Source organism: Schistocerca piceifrons, chromosome 1, assembly GCF_021461385.2.
Source record: "Schistocerca piceifrons isolate TAMUIC-IGC-003096 chromosome 1, iqSchPice1.1, whole genome shotgun sequence".
In the NCBI taxonomy this organism is placed as follows: domain Eukaryota; kingdom Metazoa; phylum Arthropoda; class Insecta; order Orthoptera; family Acrididae; genus Schistocerca; species Schistocerca piceifrons.
The window spans coordinates 561,847,338-561,864,838 of record NC_060138.1 but is presented as its reverse complement, the minus strand read 5'-3'; the positions used below and the strand labels follow the sequence as shown (position 1 = coordinate 561,864,838).

The window sequence follows — 17,501 nt, the reverse complement described above, 5'->3', positions numbered from 1 at the left end:
TATGTGTTTTTTGATACAGTGTCTTCTGGGGAAAAGAAATTTAAAAAGACTGCGCTAGCTAAGAATACTAGGAAATCAAAATTTTGCTGGAATGAATGACATAGAGGAGCAACAAGTGCGTACACTACAATGGTTATAATTATTGTTGCCTTAGTGAGTATCTCATTAACTGTATTCCAAAGCTGTAGATGTTATTTAGTTGTGTAATACAATGCAGGAGGTCATTCAGTTTCGATTTTTCAGGACTGAGAAGGAAAAGCGTGGGACAGGAGGGATTTTGTTCTGATGGGAACGGGTGTTTCTGCCATGTTTCTCAGACAAGATAGTTATGGGCGGGTAGAGATATGGAAGATAGCGTACGTTGATAAAGCAGTAGAGAAGACAGAGGGCACAGAATTCTCTTCACTTGTCTGCACTCAGCCAGTCTAGCTGTGTTGTGGTGAGACGCAATCAAAAAGTCGAACATAAGAGATACAGTGAACACAGACATTCCTACAAGATAGAGGCGTCTGTGCTTTCCTCAGAAAGATCCTGCGGGACAACATCGCTGTAATCAATAATTGAAAGTATAATCGTCTATGCAAGTTCCTTTTTCAGGTCAGGAGGGAAGAGCTTTATATTTTTGTTGGGCATGGACAGATTTTGATGGCTGCTTCCAGAATGCTATACGTGCTTATTATAATTTAGATTTTCATGTATTATTACTCGTAGAATCTTTGCTGATGGAGAGAAGTTGACATTTCTCCCATTTAGGGATAAAGATGGTAGAGATTCCCAATATTTCGTGCAAATGAGCCTATAATGACCAACCAGTACCACCTACATTTTGGATGGATTGAGCTTTAACCCTGCATCCTACGCCCGTTTTGATAGTGCACATTTAGGCATTGAGATTTTCGATAGCTGCCTTCAGATTTATTGGTTCCGCATTTAGACGTAACTGTAGGTCTCAGTGTACATCTGATATTTGTGGGAATAATACAGCCAATCTACTTATCAGTGTTGCTGCAATACTTTTTCAACAAGCAATGGCGATATCTATTTGAATGTGAAATTCCTAAGTGAATCAACTGGAAACATACTTTCTTGTCAAGCGTGATGTTTCTGCTGAGACCTACATTTCATAACTTCGGATATGTGAAGAAGCACTTCGTTGACATTTGGAGTCATAGAACCAAGCAGTCCTCAAACACTTTGCATTTGATTGAGTATTATCTGTATCTTGCCGTGTACACTGTGTTCACCCCGAAATGCCCTATTATTTGAGGGTGTTTAAGAGTCAGTAAATCTTTATGTGAGGCTGGTCCGTCCGTTAGCTGCAGAAGGACCTAAAGCTGCTATCTAATTTTTGTCAAGGTTTGGCGCGTTTCTTTGTTTTCCGTCCAAGCGAAATTGGTGTCACAGCACGAGAACGCCAACTCTCTGCTTTATCGGGTACAGTTTAGGGCCACTGTAATTTTGCAAAGAGAACTTCGTTCTTCTTACCAGAAAGTAGCACCAGACGCAAAGAGGATAAGAGCACGGCATAGGCAGTTTCTGGACAGTGAAGCGGCATGCAAGAGTTCGGCGTGTCTCTGAAGAACATGCTCAGACTTTCCTCCAAATATTCCAGCGAAGTCTACGCAAATCAACTCGTCAGTCTTCACGGAAATTTCAGATGTCAAGTCAACCAATTCATAGTGTCATCAAAAAGCTGTGGCATTAATATTCATAAGATCTGCATATTCTGGAGGCCATAAATCATGGTCACCAGTCAACCGTGCAGCTGCCTTTATCGATACCTGCCGCTCTATCGAAATGCCTTTGGCCCTATGGCCTTATGGCGGCCGCTGCGGCCTCTCGCGGCCATGGATGTAATGCTCTGCGACGATACAGGCTCGTGCATGAGCGCCGTGAAGGCAAGGAGCTCTGAACTTACTGTTAAACAAATTAATTGAAATTGTATCAATTTGTTTGATCCAGCACATTAGAACATTCTCAACAAGCAACGGCGATATGGATTTTCATGTGAACTGCTTAACTGAATCGAATGAAACCTAATTTTCTTCTCAAGTTTAATGTTCTCTGATGACACCACATTTAATGTCTCTGGATCTGTGAATAAGTATATCGGTGGCATCTGGGGTCACAGAATCCAGATGGTACCTGGGACTGGTATGAGACAGCTCAGAAGTGAAGTATGGTGTTGCCTCACGCATGACTAAATAATTAAGACAGTTCTAGTTTGCTAAAGTGGCTGTCAAGGATGAAATACTGCTCGTTAGACTCTCTGACAATTCTGAAACGAACACTTCCAGGGTGCTGGATCGGACGACGTGGACCCATGAACTATCTCTGACGTTATCCTGACATCATACCACTGAAGTCTTTTCTCCGACCCTACGTGGCGAACAACTTATTTCATTAATGAGGAAATATATTCATTTCAGGTTTTGCGTTACTCTACAAGGATACTCTGAAAATCACGTTTAAGTGCCAGGCAGCGGGTTCATCGAACCTCCCTCACAGTTATCTATTATTCCAATCACGTAAAGCGTGCGGAAAGAACGAACAGCTGTATCTTTCTATATGAGCTGTGATTTCCCTTACTTTATCCTGGTGATCGTTCCTCTCTATGTATGTCGGTGTTAACAAAATATTTTCACATTCGGATCCGAAAGATGGTGATTGGAATTTCGTGAGAAGATTCCCTCGCAACGAGAAACGCCTTTGCTTTAATGATGTGCAGCCCAAATCCTGTATCATTTTAGTGACACTCTCTCCCACATTTCGCGAGAATACAAAACGTGCTACCCTTCTTTGAACTTTCTCAATGTACTCCGTCCGTCCTGTCTGGTAAGGATTCCACGCTGCGCAGCAGTATTCTAAAAGGGGACAGACAAGCGTAGTGCTGGCAGTCTTCTAAGTAGGTGTGTTACATTTTGAAAGTGTCCTGCCAATAAAACGCAGTCCTTGGTTAGCCTCCCCCTAAACATTTTCTGTTTGTTCCTTCCAATTTAAGTTGTTCGTAATTGTAATTCCTAGGTATTTAGTTCAATTTATGGACTTTGGATTTGACTAGTTATCGCGTAACCGAAGTTTAACGGATTCCTTTCCGCACTCATGTGGATGAACTCAAACTTTTCTTTAGGGTCAACTGCCTGTTTGGGAGCGAAATGAAAATGAGGCCTTACTTTGTGTTCACCTTGTATAGCCAATCGATTCTTTGCAATGCCTTAAGCCAAAGGAAATACTGGACGCCGCATCTAAACACTAGAGTTGAAACTCTATAAAAGCGGTGTGGAACAAAAAGCAAATTGGCATGAAGAGTACTGCTTGGTGAATATGCAACTGATCAGCATTAAGTGTATTTATAGAAGGTAGTTAGGAGTAACACCACCTACAATCATTAATTAAGGGCAGAATACACTATAGGTTTCTCGTTCAGAAGTATTATGTTTGTGGGAAGATCGTGTTATGTCTCGCATAACATGGAGATACGTGTACCAGTACGTGGAGAAATTTCGCAGCCGCAGGACTGTGACCCATCGAGACTATTATTTCGTTTCCCGATTTACATGTTTGGGATCCCACGAATGTTGTCGGCATATGGACTCGGCGTGTTCGAAAGTGCCGTAGCCAACAGCCATACATCGTGTAGGCCGCTACGTGTGATTAGCGCCTGAGAGCATAGACTAGTTGAAAGGCCTGTTTGCAGCGAGTCAGGCAACGATGTAGACAAGGCGATGACGTCAGAAGTACCATAGGCTGTTAAACGGCTACCATCGCTGCGACTTCCTTTGAGGCAGGAGCAGAGAAAGGCGCGCTGAAAGTTGTACGCCCAATCGCAACTCTGCACAAATGAGTGGAACCGTGACAGCATCAGGATACACGTATACAACGGTCGCTGTCCCTAGGTGAAGGAACGTTACCGGTCATCATTCGTAATATTCATGGGGGGCCGAGCAGCGGAAGCGTTGGTATCGAATGTTGGCGTACGCAAGACGATTAAGTCCGGTTTGCGTAGCCTGCAATCTGAACAGTATATGTTACATTTATAACGTGTTAAGACCGGCGACTGTGCGTTATCTTTAAGGTTTCGGTGACGTCACCTTTCAGCAATATGACGCAGGACGACATGTTGATCGAGATTTCCTGATCTTCCTCGCTACACGGCGTGTTGGACTTTCGCACTGTCTGCACATTCTTCAGATCACAGACCTACCGAAAAGATCTGGACATGAGTTACCGAGAACCTGGTGGGGCCACCTCTTCTCGGTCAATAGTATTTATGAAGTCTGGAGCAGAGTTGAAGCAACATCAAATCGCGTATCTTTATGGCATCTTTATTCCTAATCTAAACTCAGTTCTACTAGATTCGCAGCCGGGCTAGGACCATCGATAGTGCCACAGGTGGCTGCACTGTGTACAAAGTCTCGTACTCTGTACACCCCCAAATTACCTATAAAGTAAATAATGCCTTCTGACTAACATACTATATCCGCAAAATAAGTAAAAAGTCGTTGCTGTTCTTCCTGACGCTGCTTTATGATGGCCAGTAGTGTAACTTGTAAACAGTCATAAGATATGTAGGCTCTCATACCAAATGACTTGGAAAAGTGTTACAACAATATCGTTCATGTTGTAAGTGTTTCCCATAGTATGTCTCCATATTTAATGTAAGTGAAATAGAAGTTACACTTTTTCAACGTGAAAGTTACATAACGGTACAATAGAAATCTATCGAAGTGTGCTTTCTCATTGCAAATCAAGCATAACTACGTAAATTTGTTCAGTCCAAAGAAATCGAAGTTACTGTCATCTGACTAATCCAAAAGAATGAAAGAGAATGCATCTGGCAAATTTAATGCCGTAAAGATGAAGACCCACCTGTACACCAACTTGAAGCATTAACTGAGCCCTATGAAAGTTAAGATGAGAGTAGCTCATTACGTCTGCGCATATTTTAAAGTGCTCTCACTACTCCACTCAGCTGCAATCATTGTAAATGTAACATTCGTACCAGACACCGTCATCTGTAATAAAGAGTACTGGAGTGCAATAGTATTTTTACTGAACGTGCAAGGAACAGAATTCAGTTCTTATATCCGTCAACACTTTCGTCAGCTATCGAAATAAATTCACTTTTGGACTACGTTGATGAAATTGGAAAAGCAAGGCCATTTAAACTGCTTCAAAAGGTATAAAGGTTTTCGTTAAACGAGAAACCGAATTGTGAAGGAGAGCTGTTTCAACCAACAAATTTTAGTTACAGACTCAATGATTTACAGACCGAAAAAAATCACCTGAGTAACTCAATCGATTGGCTAGCATGAGATAAACCTATTCTTACTTAGAAAAATCGTGCATTCTACGTCAGAATTCACATCGGACAAGTCACAAATGTATGCGTCGACTAGACAATGGTTGATTGAAACGCTACGTATCACTGGACGTACAAATCTGCTTTCACGGGTTGTGAACGTCTTCAAAATATTTAGAGCAGATACTGGAAACATTTTTGGAATACAGCACTAGTACAAATATGGAACACAATACGCTTGGATATGAGGCGGGGCACGTAAATCCATGCAAAACAGTTTGATAATATCGCGTGATGCAAATCTATACAACATTAAATGACGTGCGATAACACAATAACTTTTCAAAGTGTAGCATTAATCAGAAGCTGAAATAACAGCGAGTCTAACTATTCAATCCGCTGAACGCCACATAGTTCTCGGAAACACAGCCAAGCTTCGATTTTGCGTAGTCGTTTACTGTGAAAAACAGTAACCCATAGCACCGAATTATTCCTAATGTCAAAAGCGAAAAAAAAGAAAAAAAAGAATACGACCAGCTTGGTGACACATGATCTCACAACCAAGTGCCATCAAGCGACCACCTTCCACTCTGCTGAAAAGCATTCCCTGTCTTCTTCAAAGATCAGTATCTGAGTAAAAAGTTGACGTAGACCTCACAAATCATTAGCTTGGACAGTCTGTCACAATGTGTTAACCGTTACCGCTGTTTGGTGTCTCTGACAGAAGTCTGGTTACGGCGCCTTTCTACACTGCACAACAGAACTAAAGGATCACTTTTTCGAAACCCAGTGTTTCCCAATTGCAGCACATGAGTTTGAAATTAGGGTCAAAGGTGCGTACGATCGTCCTCTCTAATGGTAGAAACGCGTGGCGCCCTGCAACGTCAGCCGGCCGCGGTGGTCTAGCGGTTCTGGCGCTGCAGTCCGGAACCGCGGGACTGCTACGGTCGCCGGTTCGAATCCTGCCTCGGGCATGGGTGTGTGTGATCTCCTTAGGTTAGTTAGGTTTAAGTAGTTCTAAGTTCTAGGGGACTTATGAGCTAAGATGTTGAGTCCCATAGTGCTCAGAGCCATTTGACCCATTTGAACCTGCAACATCATTCTTGCGCTCGACAGCGCTTTAGACTGCAAGAAGTCAACACAAGCTAAAAAAAAAGGCCACAGCAAGGAAATTCATATGACGGGTAAGGTGAGTTAATGATGTCACATTGGTACTAAACCAAATTTCTGCCCAACTCCACCGTGGGCGTGTCACACTATGAGAAAGGTGTCACAGTTTTTTTTTTTGTTGCGGTAAAGGCAACAGAGTAACGCACCACCACAGTCATGGAAAACATTACGAAAAAAGCGCGCAAACAAAAACGCACCTGAAAATGGGAATCATTTCCTCAAAGGCGTTGTGTGGAGTGTAAATAAAAGAAAATCATTACTGTTAGCTGAAAAGTTACGCAGGCTTTCAGAAACCATTTCTAACGGATCAAATCAGGTACTCAGACTATATTCTTCCAGTGCTTCATAATGAGAGTTCTCAGCGACTCCAAACAAACTTTAAGCATTATGTCATTATCTAAGCTTTTTCTCGGTTGCATACCTAATTTAAAATATTTTACACATTTAACTTGCTTATAAATTTATCAGACGTCTGAAGTTGTTTTATACATGAGAGTTCGAATCTTTTAAACAGCCGGGGCTTTACAGGAGCGAAGCTAAAACACGTAGGATTTTATCCATTTCCTAGCGAATTTGAAGCTGTTTGTATAAGAGAATAACGGTTACAAAAACTCAGAATTTAACGGAAACCTCGTGATCTCTTAAGCGTCGGGTCATTCAGTATCAATATTAATGCTCAGAATAAATGATGCGTTGTTTAATGGCTGCAGGGCTGTTACTTAGGCATCCTGCAATTAGATGCTCATTTGGGTGACGGGAATTCTCAAGAGGCTCCGTCTAATTCTATTTGTGGAGGAGATCGATGAGCCGGATACCGCCACGTCAAGGAGCCGAGATGCCACAAGATGCGAGGTGCGAGGTGTGAAACATTTCAACGCGCCCAGGCGTGGAGCGAGCGGCGCGGCGAGAGGGCTGTCTGCGATGCTTGGTGGCCGCGCCGACAGGGGGCAGGTCGGTCGTGGGACGGCGGCTGTTGTCGGAGCGCAGCCGGCGTCAGTGTTGGCTGCGGAAGCCTCCTGGCAACGGGTGACAACAGCAGGTGTTCAGCCGCGCGCAGATACTCGCACCTAGCCACGTCACCGCGGTAGGCTCAGGGGTGCCGTACGTGACTGACGAGGGAAAATTGCAACATCATTGTTTTTAGCTCCGTCAGTTCATACCTACATTCTGAGCACTGACTTTTACTTTCTACCATTCACTTAATGTATATCATCAATGTGAGTGGAAACGGTATTATCCCGCTATAATTTGCTCCGTTTCCGTGGTACAGTGATGAAATTAATGTTGCTCTCATCAAAGTCGTTCTTTTGGTGAATATTGAAGAACAGATATGGTGACAATGGGTTGGTGATGACACATCGAACCATGGACCATTTTAAACTGCTACTGCTGACGTTGCAGATACTGTTGCTTCCTTTCCTGCTCAGTGGTGAGTTACGTTTCATGGCGTGTAGGCCGTCCATGCTGTCCTAGATAAGCAACTTTCGTATACTTCTTACCAATTTAGATTAATGCTACGAAAGGACTTATTGTAAGGAATGTTTTTTAAAGAGTTATTTCATTTAGAGACATGTCTCTGAAAAAGTCAGTAATATACAAAATTGCAAGTCATCGAGAGAGTGTATCCGATTTCACTGTACGTTGTCAGACAACTGTAGCCATGAGGACCACAACAATCGTATAATTATGAGTGCCATCTTTCTCCCCTCATCGTTCGTTGCTGATGCGTCACGAATCTGGTTACAGCACTGTATGTACTGCGATTTACGCTTAGAAATATAATGTTGCTTGTGGTATTAGCTGTAGCAAGCGAGTCATTCGATGTCGGTGAATCCCGCCAAACATTGTTTGCATGTAAGTAAGTGCCACACAAGCTACTGTAGAGAGTGAGATTGGTGGTAACCTTTTTAACAGTGTCATGTTAATTCCTTCGTGTTCTACTAGTGTATGGTGCATTGGTAGGACAACATTCTGTACACTTCTCTACAAGCTCAGATTTTTCTGACCTTACTACCAAGATTACTACACGATATGTGTTTGGGAGTTAGTAATTTTTTCGTGGGCTGTAATGGAACACAAGATTTAGGAATTTCTTAGTACGACTTCGCTTTATGTAAAATCTTCCCATTCTCACAAATAGTAGTAACTGGTAGGATATGTGTTCTGCATGTAGCCGCCGTCAGAGGATAAATGACATACACTTGAAATTTTAATAAATCTCTATGTGGCATGTACCTCTTGCGAAGGTGGATTTCAGTGTGTGCTGAACTGTAATTAATTCTGGACTGATTTTGTATTATGTTCGTTAGTTCTGTCTAATTGTTCATCGATGGTATAAAAACCAAAACAAAGGCTTCCCACGTAGTGTATAAATGAGTTGGTTTCGATCTCTAGTTTTGCGAGGATTTACTTGCACTGCTTTCGTTCACATCTTTTACGTGTCTTTTACTTCTGCGTGTTCTCATCGAAATTTGCTCTGCAGAAGTAGGTCACACAGCTTCATGATATACATGCACCACATGTGTGATGTAAATCTGGTACAGTAGTGTTAGGAACTCTTACTCACTTTACAGTACCCTATTAGCCTACTGAACTGCATGTTGTTGCCAAAGTACAAAAGACGACGCCTATAACCAGAAAATTAATATAGACCACTGGTTTGTGTACTAAAAGATACATTACAACAGTGTCAGCAGTGACCGATAACTATATTTTCAGTGTCATCATTGGCTTCGTTGATACTGCTGGAATTTTATTCTAAAAAATTACTGTTCGTAAATAGAAGACAGTTTCAAACACAACAGGTGTTTCTCATGATAGGAAACATATGAAAGTAATGGAGAGGACGATTTCATATAATTCCAAGGTTTTTGAGTTTTAGTGAGTTGATAACGGTGGATTTTTATGGCCTTACGACACTGCGTCATGTAAGTGTGTTCTTTCCTAAGTTTAGGCTACGCTCACTGAGTAGTAACACAGACATCAAACTGGGGAGACAGTAAGATATTTTAACATCTGTGAATTTTATTGCAAACATTCAACATTGGGTACGTTTCGCAGCCATTGGCTACTACTAGCATGTGTTACCACAGAGTGTGTGAATATTCTTACCTACAGTTGAGAATCGTAACGCTACTTCTGGCTTTGCAGGTGCATATTTGTCCTGCTTTCACTTTCTTTGAAAAAGAAGTTGGTACTTCCCAAATTTCATATTTGATCTTCGCAGTGATAGCGACAGTCACCTGATGATTCTGTTTCCCATCCATGACTCTTCGTTGCACTGAAATGGATTCACCATGTTTATTCATTAATACACTACCGTTTGTGGAAATTCCAACACCAAGAAGGAAGCGCATGAATTAAATTAATTCAATACTACATGTTAGGTACATGGCAAGTAATAAGTGATTACATTTTCAAATCTGTACATGTCCTTTGAGCCCGACTATTCAGTATATCGTGTGGCCACCTAGCGCTGCAATTAGAGCTGCTATACGCCGTGGCATTCAATCAATAAGGTTATGAATACGTTCCTGAGGGATTTTCCTCCACGCAGTTTGTATCCGAGACCACAAATCAGTGACCCCAGTTACTGGGGGAACGTGACGCACCAGGTGCCGACCAACCACGTCCCAGACAGGGTTGACAGACGACATGTCTGGCGAACGTGCAGGCCAGAGGAGCAATGGTACCCGTCGCTCTTCCAAGAAGGCCTGTACATTCCTCGCAACCTGTGGCCGGACATTTTCCTGTTGAAATGTGGCCTGTGGTGATGCCTGAAGCAGGGGGAATACCTCAGGTTCCACAACCTCGGTTTGGTACAGGCTGTTGTTCAAAGTGCCCGCTTATGTACGAGGCGAGATCGGTTGTTGTAAACAATGGCGTCCCAAACCATCACACCTGGTGTTTGCCCGCTATGGCGTTCCACAATGCAGCTCTCCAGGTTGCGCTCACCACGGTACCGCCGGACACGTATGCGGCAATCTCTGTAGGACACGTTGAAGCGTGACTTATCCGAAAAAATGGCATGTTACCACTCAGCACCACAGTGACGGTGATCACGTGCTCCTTGTGGTTTCTGAACAATGGAAGCCGATGTAATGGCAGGCGTGCAGCCAGTCTAACCGGCAGCAGACGGCGACGAACCGACGATGCAGACAAGTTCACACCTGTTGCAGTGCTCCAACGACGAGCCAACACTGTGGATGACGCTGTACGGTCCGTAATGGCCATGTGGACAAGATGGTCATCCCGTGCGGTGGTCATATTCCATGGTCCACTTCCCGCTCGTCGCTGAGTACAACCTTCCTCTGTCCATTGATTCCACACGCTTATCACTGTCGTAGCAGCATGCCCTGTGCGAGCCGAAATGTCGATGTATGACAACCTCGTTTTCCGGAGACTGATCATTCTGTCCCGTTCGAACTCGCTCACATACCGATACGGCTCCCTCTGACGTCGACGAGGCATACTGGCACTTACTGCATTGTTTCCACCTTGTGTGACAGCTCTGCACCGACTACACTAGGTGCAACACCGACCCTGTCGGACCGGCAGGAGAGGGCTCTGCTCGGCCTCGCTGCAAAACATATCACGTACTGCTTGCACACCCGTCGCCACTTCCACCAAGTGTGGCGCTATTCGGGTATTTCCTCCTCAGTGTTGCACTTTCCACAAACGACAATGTAATTAGGGCAACCAGTGTCATGAAATTTGTGTTCTGATTATCTGATACGAGGACTTAATGGTACAAGGCAATGAATTGCCTTTAACCACTGTAATAGTAACTATGTGCGACAGATTCTATCCTTAGTAGAGTGGACAAAAATGAGCTACTATTTCACATTAATTATGGGAATGTAACCTAGAGTGTGAATTGTTATGGCTTTGAAACATTTTAACATGTTACGTTTTTAAAACTGTGTTTCACAGCTACCGTAAACGATGTTTTGTAGTAAATAACGGTCACAAACTGATAAAAGTTTTCATCTTTATTACTCTATAACTGTTTTCAATCTTGGGGTCATTGTCCTGTACGACTTTGAAAATCATTCATGGAGTATATTCCCAACGGTATCATCTACCAGATTATGATCTCAAAATTAAACTAATTGCACCATGAGAAAAATTAATTTTTTTATTGCTCGTGATGGCTATTTACAACAAAATCTATTCTGAACATGTGGTTCCCATAAACAAATTTATAACTAAGTTTTTACAATGTCTTTACAACTTAAGGACTATTTTACGGGTACCTCTTTCTCAACAATTTTTTTGCCATGTCTTCTGATGTGCGAGGAACAAACAGTCTTGAGGGTAGACGATCCACATGACTCGAAATGTCATTTCACGCTTGGACTGAACGCGAATTATTACTTTACGGCGAGAATACTGATCGCAATGGAACGATACATCAGTTGCGGTAAATTCTGACATTCAAGCACTACCGTCTTACAAAGCTCTGAAGAGGTGTCCCGTACTGACCGTGTGCTCCAACAAAATGAACTAATAATCGCTGCCAACAAATAACGTCTCATAGGTACACTTTGGAGAAAGCTACGAAACTATTGAGACCTTCATTGGCCTGAAGGAGGTCTGAGACGATCCCCGCAGTACCCAAACTTCTCCATATTATCATTTCTGACCCCAGGCTTCAATGATGAACTAAATTACAAATCTCGTGGAACTGTGTTACTCGAAGAAGATGGACAACGGAACACCTGAAATGAAACCTGAATCAATCGCGTCGAATTCTCTTCAGCGAGAAGTACAGGATTTGTCTTAAGCCTGAGTAACGTCATAGGTAAATGTCGCGGCGCTCAGCTACGACTTAGTGTCCCACGGGTTCCGTTTGGTCTTGGTTGGTTGGTTAATGGGGAGTTAGGGGACTAAACGTTTGGCCTTCGCTCGGTCGTGTTTTGGGTGCTATGGAGCCAGGATGTGGGGCGTTTATCATCGCTATCGAAATTATTTTGAGGGATTTACAATATCTGGTAATGAACCACCGACCTACTGACTAGGAATAATCCATCGTTATGGCAATGGGTTTGGTTTTCAAGGCGATAATGTACGACCTTAACGCCGCCATCATTTACGTATCTTCCTCCATGAGACAGGACTCAACCGATTGGAATGACATTGGAAAGACCTGCGGTAGCTGATGACGTGAACTGCTCTGAGCACGCTTGCTACGAGTTGATACCTGCAGTGGTTCGTCAGAGGCACTGTCAGACAGGCTTGAGCAACAACGTCTCTTCCGCCATATCCAATCACAGTGCAGTGTGTTAGCATAACACTACCTAATGTCATCCAACAACATATTTTGATCTCACAAAAGTGTTAAGTTCAATATCGAAGAGACGGCCTATATTTTGATGTGTGATATTGTTTTCATTTTACAGTGATGTATCTTCGTCTGTTTCATAACGCTTATTTTTACATTATGAGCGATCCCTCCATCTAAGTTCATACACGTATAGATACGCAGGTAATACGAAAGAGAGAGAGAGAGAAAGGGGGGGGGGGGTGAGAAAAGATGACTTTTTGAGCAGTTGATCTGAACAAAGCTAAAATTTTCTCAAAATGATTGATTTCCTCTCCGGCAAAGTTCCACTAATTGTGTTTACATCTAGAAACCTGTTATTAATAACAGAGCAGGTGTTCGACTTTATAGAAAATTGTGTGTTCTTGATATTTAATAAAAGGAGGACTGTAGTTTCGAGAGGCGAAAGGAACGAAACTCCACGGGGTACACTTATTATTCATTTGATCAACTGTAGAACCGTTCACTATACTATATAAGCTGTTTCAGTGCTTCTTCCGCAGTTTTATGTGCGTCTGAAATTAATGCGATTCAAACTTACATTGTTGTCGTAGTCTTCAGTCCAAAGACTGGTTTGATGCAGTTCTCCATGCTACTCTATCCTGTATGAGCATCTTCATCTCCGAGCAACTACGTCCTTCTTCATCTCCTTAGTGTATTCAGCTCTTTAATTCCGTCTACGATTTTTACCCTCCATGCTTCCCTCCAATACTAAACTGATGATCCCATGATGCCTCAGAATGTGCCCTACCAACCGATCCCTTCTTCTGTTCAGGTTGTGTGACAAATTTCTCTTCTCACCAATTGTATTTAGTACCTCCTTAATTGTTACGTGATCTTCACACCTGATCTTCAGCATTCTTCTGTAGTACCACATTTCGAAAGCTTCTATTCTGTTCTTGTCTAAACTGTTTATCGTCCATGCTTCGCTTCCATACATGACTGCACTCCGCACAAATACTTCCATAAAGGTCTTCCTGACTCGACGTTAACAAATATCTGTTTTTCAGAAACACTTATTTCCGTTGCCAGTCTACATTTTATTGTCTCCCTACTTCGTCCATCGTTATTTTGCTGCCCAGATAGCAAAACTCATCAACTACTTTAAATGTCTCATTCTCTAATCTAATTCCGTCAGCATTACCTGATTTAATTCGACTACATTCCATTACCCTCATTTAGCTTTTGAAGACGTTCATCTTTTCTCCTCCTTTGAAGACACTGTACATTCCGTTCAGCTACTCTACAATGTCCTCTGCTGTCTTTGAGGTTTGCCGATGACACTGTAGTTCTGTCAAAGATTTTATTTCTTCTCCCAGTACTTTAATACCTACTCCAAATTTACCTTTCGTTTCAGTTACTGCTAGCTCAATTTACAAATTGAGTAACATCGGGTATAGACTACAACCCTATCTCATTCCCTTCTTAGTTATAGCTTCCCTTTCGCGCCCGTCGACTGTTATAACCCATGCCACTTTTGGAGTTTTAAAGATAGTATTCCAGTCAAACTTGCACATTACATCAAAAGGTCATAGGTTCATGCGGCCTCTCCGCGTCAAACTCTGTTGCTTCAAACACTCACACACTTCTGTGCTTTTGTGTTTGCGCGTACGTGTGTATGTGTGTTTTTAATTTAGACCCAAAGGACGAAAGAGAGGTATGAATGTTAGAGAGTCAGAGAGAGAGAGAGAGAGAGAGAGAGAGAGAGAATGAAAATTCCTATACAGGGTGTATCACAATTAATGGTCACAATTAATGGCGTAAACGCACACAATAGAAAGCGCACGATACTAGAAACAAAAGAGTTTGAGTTAACATAAAAATGCATACCGTAAGAGCTGCGAGAAATTTTCATCTTTGATACTGTGAAACAAATCTCTTCTACTGCAATTCATTTGCTTTCCATTCTTTGAAAAGTGATAATATGGACCAAAACAAGTCCGGTAAACATGGGTTATAAAATGCATTCCTGAAGAGCTATGAGCACTTGTTCATCTTTCCTACTTTGAAACATAACTCTTCTGATGATCATGTGCTCGTATGCGTTTTAGAGCACATGTTTACTGAACATTTTTTCGTATTTTGGTCCATACGACCAGTTCCCAAAATATGGAAAACAAGGAACTTGCAGTATAAGAGATTTGTTTCACAGTATCGAAGATGAAAAGTTGCTCGCAGCTCCTAAGGTACGCATTTCCGACCTTGCGTTTACTGAGACATTTCTGCTTTAGTATCGTGTACTTTCAACTGTATGCGTTTACGCCATTAATTATGATACACCCTTTATAAATACGGGGTTATGTAGGTTTTTCAAATAGTCTGCCACTTGTTACACTGTTTGCATATTAAAGATACTACATTACACTGAAGTATAACTTTTGTCTGTTTTGTGTCTTCAAACGATTATGTGATGAATGAAAGAAATTTCATTAAGAAATGTATCACTTCTACATACGATACCGATATAATCACTAAAGGTATAAGAATGGTACCTGTCTAACAGAAATAGAGCCTCGGCGAAGCATCTGTTTGTTGAATTTCACTACATTGATTTTTATGACGTTTTAATCGATATTGCCATCAATGATTAAATCGTGCTTGAAACAGAAGTAAGGATCGTGATGGAAATCAAAGCTTACAATCTTTCGAAGATCGCAAGAAACATTAATTAATCTCCACGGCCCTCTTACAAATTGTCTGGAAAGATGTGAGTAACGTTAATGGTGAAAATCGTGTTAAACATAAACTGCCTATGCGTCCATCTTCTTCCACCAGTGCAATATGTTTATGGACAGACAACGACACTGCATCGAGAATCATTCGGACACGACATTTTGTGAGCGCATTGAAAATGAAGCCATATTTAATTAAAGGCACCCTCTACTCATTTCTGTGATAGATTCTTCGACTATATTGAAAATACACCAGAAATCATTATTCGAATCAGTACCTTAAGGCCCATTGTTATTTTAGTCAACCTCTCGTATATCCTCAGCTGTGTCTACGTAGTTAAATAATGTACTCTCAGTTATTAGCTCCAAGGTAATCTGCCATATAATACAAAGTGTTCTGCAAACAAGCACCGAAAAATTACAATGAATCTATTTCTTTATACATTACAGTCTCACTCATTCCCGCCGTTACCACATAGCGGAATGTTCATCATGGAATGTTCACATGCAATAAATTTATTACGAGTGTAACCTCTGTCATCCGTGTAACGTGAAAGTATGCCGCCATCATAGTTCTTATAGACACTGCATACGAATAAGTACATAATGCAGCTAGCCCTGGTTTAAGATCACAGACACTGATTCATTCACCAGTTTAATCATGCCTAAATCTTACAGAAAATACCACTATTTAAAGTTCTGAGAGAAAAACATTCACTTCGTACAGAATTAACCAATATGTGTACTAATTTACCAGTGTGACGTCTAAAAGAGAGAAATATGACAAAGAAAAGCAGATGTCAATTAAAAATTTTCTCGCAAACGTTTAGTGTGATACATGTGTAGGACAGTACGTTACTACCGTTTGAAACAGGCACGCGATTGAAAGGTAAGACATGTTCGCTGTTAACAGAGTATCGCATGTTGGTTCAGATTGAACTATTACGGTATCCAACAAAAACTCTCGAAGATCTAAGTAACCTTGAATGTGCCACCAAGAATCATGTTTCCGTTACCTGTTCCGAGACACAGGTAAGGTTCATAGAAGTAGAGGAGAAACACCCCAAGTTCGATATGAGGGCTAAATTGACTGATGGGATGCTACTTTCCGCACGAATGCTGTGTAAGAAATTAGTGCTAACTTAATATGTTCATTTTCACTGTCTAGCAAAAATAAAAAATAAAACAAATAAAATAAAATAAAAATAAAAAAATAAAAAAATAAATGAAAATTAGGACCCAATGAGGGGAGAGAAAACGAAATGGAACTTCACAGGTTGGGAGAATACGTGATGTAATTTTAGCTATAACGATATCGAATGTGATTTCCAAAGAACTTGGCAGTATGAGCTAACGTGTCAATATGACGCTGCATCCACTCTGTCCTGCTAGTGGTTGGGAATGGAGTTATAAAGCCACTGTATGAGAAGCAAGCTCGCCCACAGCTGTTCTCGCTGGTCGGTGATAGCCAGGAAAATGGCTGCGAACCATCCGAGTTGACGTCCCACATTTTCTATCAGGGACAAATCAGGGGACTTCTCTTAGCAGAGGAGTTCCTCAACATCACGCAGACGGTTCACCGACACACGTGCCTCTGCAGACGAGTTTTACCCAAATGAAAAATGGAAATGTGATACTGTCACACATGAGAGGCAACACTTAGGAAGCAGAATGACCATGACACATGGTTGTGCGGTCACTGTTCCATCAGTAGCTGCTAGCCATGTCCACTCTATAACATGAGGCCCAGAGTGACATCGCTGAAACTGTCCAAACTTTCCAAAACATTTAAAGAATGGACCTCACTCACGTTGCCGCCATGCATTCCCCCCACCTGCTCATGGCAGCACTTTAACTGCAGACTTTTGTGTCATGGTATTAATACGTGTTGCGGAATTTTCTTACCTTTTGTAGCATTGGTGTTCTTACGGGGATTGTCTGGCGTTAGGCGTTATTACCAATTTATCGGCTTCAAATGGTTCAAATGGCTCTGAGCACTATGGGACCTAACATCTGTCCCCTAGAACTGAGAACT

The 17,501-nt window shown here is 41.9% G+C and overlaps 1 protein-coding gene across 1 annotated transcript in view; it reads left to right on the top strand.

The window, feature by feature from the left end:
* Nucleotides 1–7,486: 7,486 nt before the first annotated feature.
* LOC124796438 (zwei Ig domain protein zig-8-like) overlaps nt 7,487–17,501 on the top strand; it is a 118,136-nt gene continuing 108,121 nt past the window's right edge. The window contains exon 1 of the mRNA XM_047260636.1: nt 7,487–7,901. Within this exon, the coding sequence (XP_047116592.1) occupies nt 7,823–7,901 (79 nt within the window). The 5' untranslated portion in view covers nt 7,487–7,822. The remainder of the gene's footprint in view (nt 7,902–17,501) is intronic.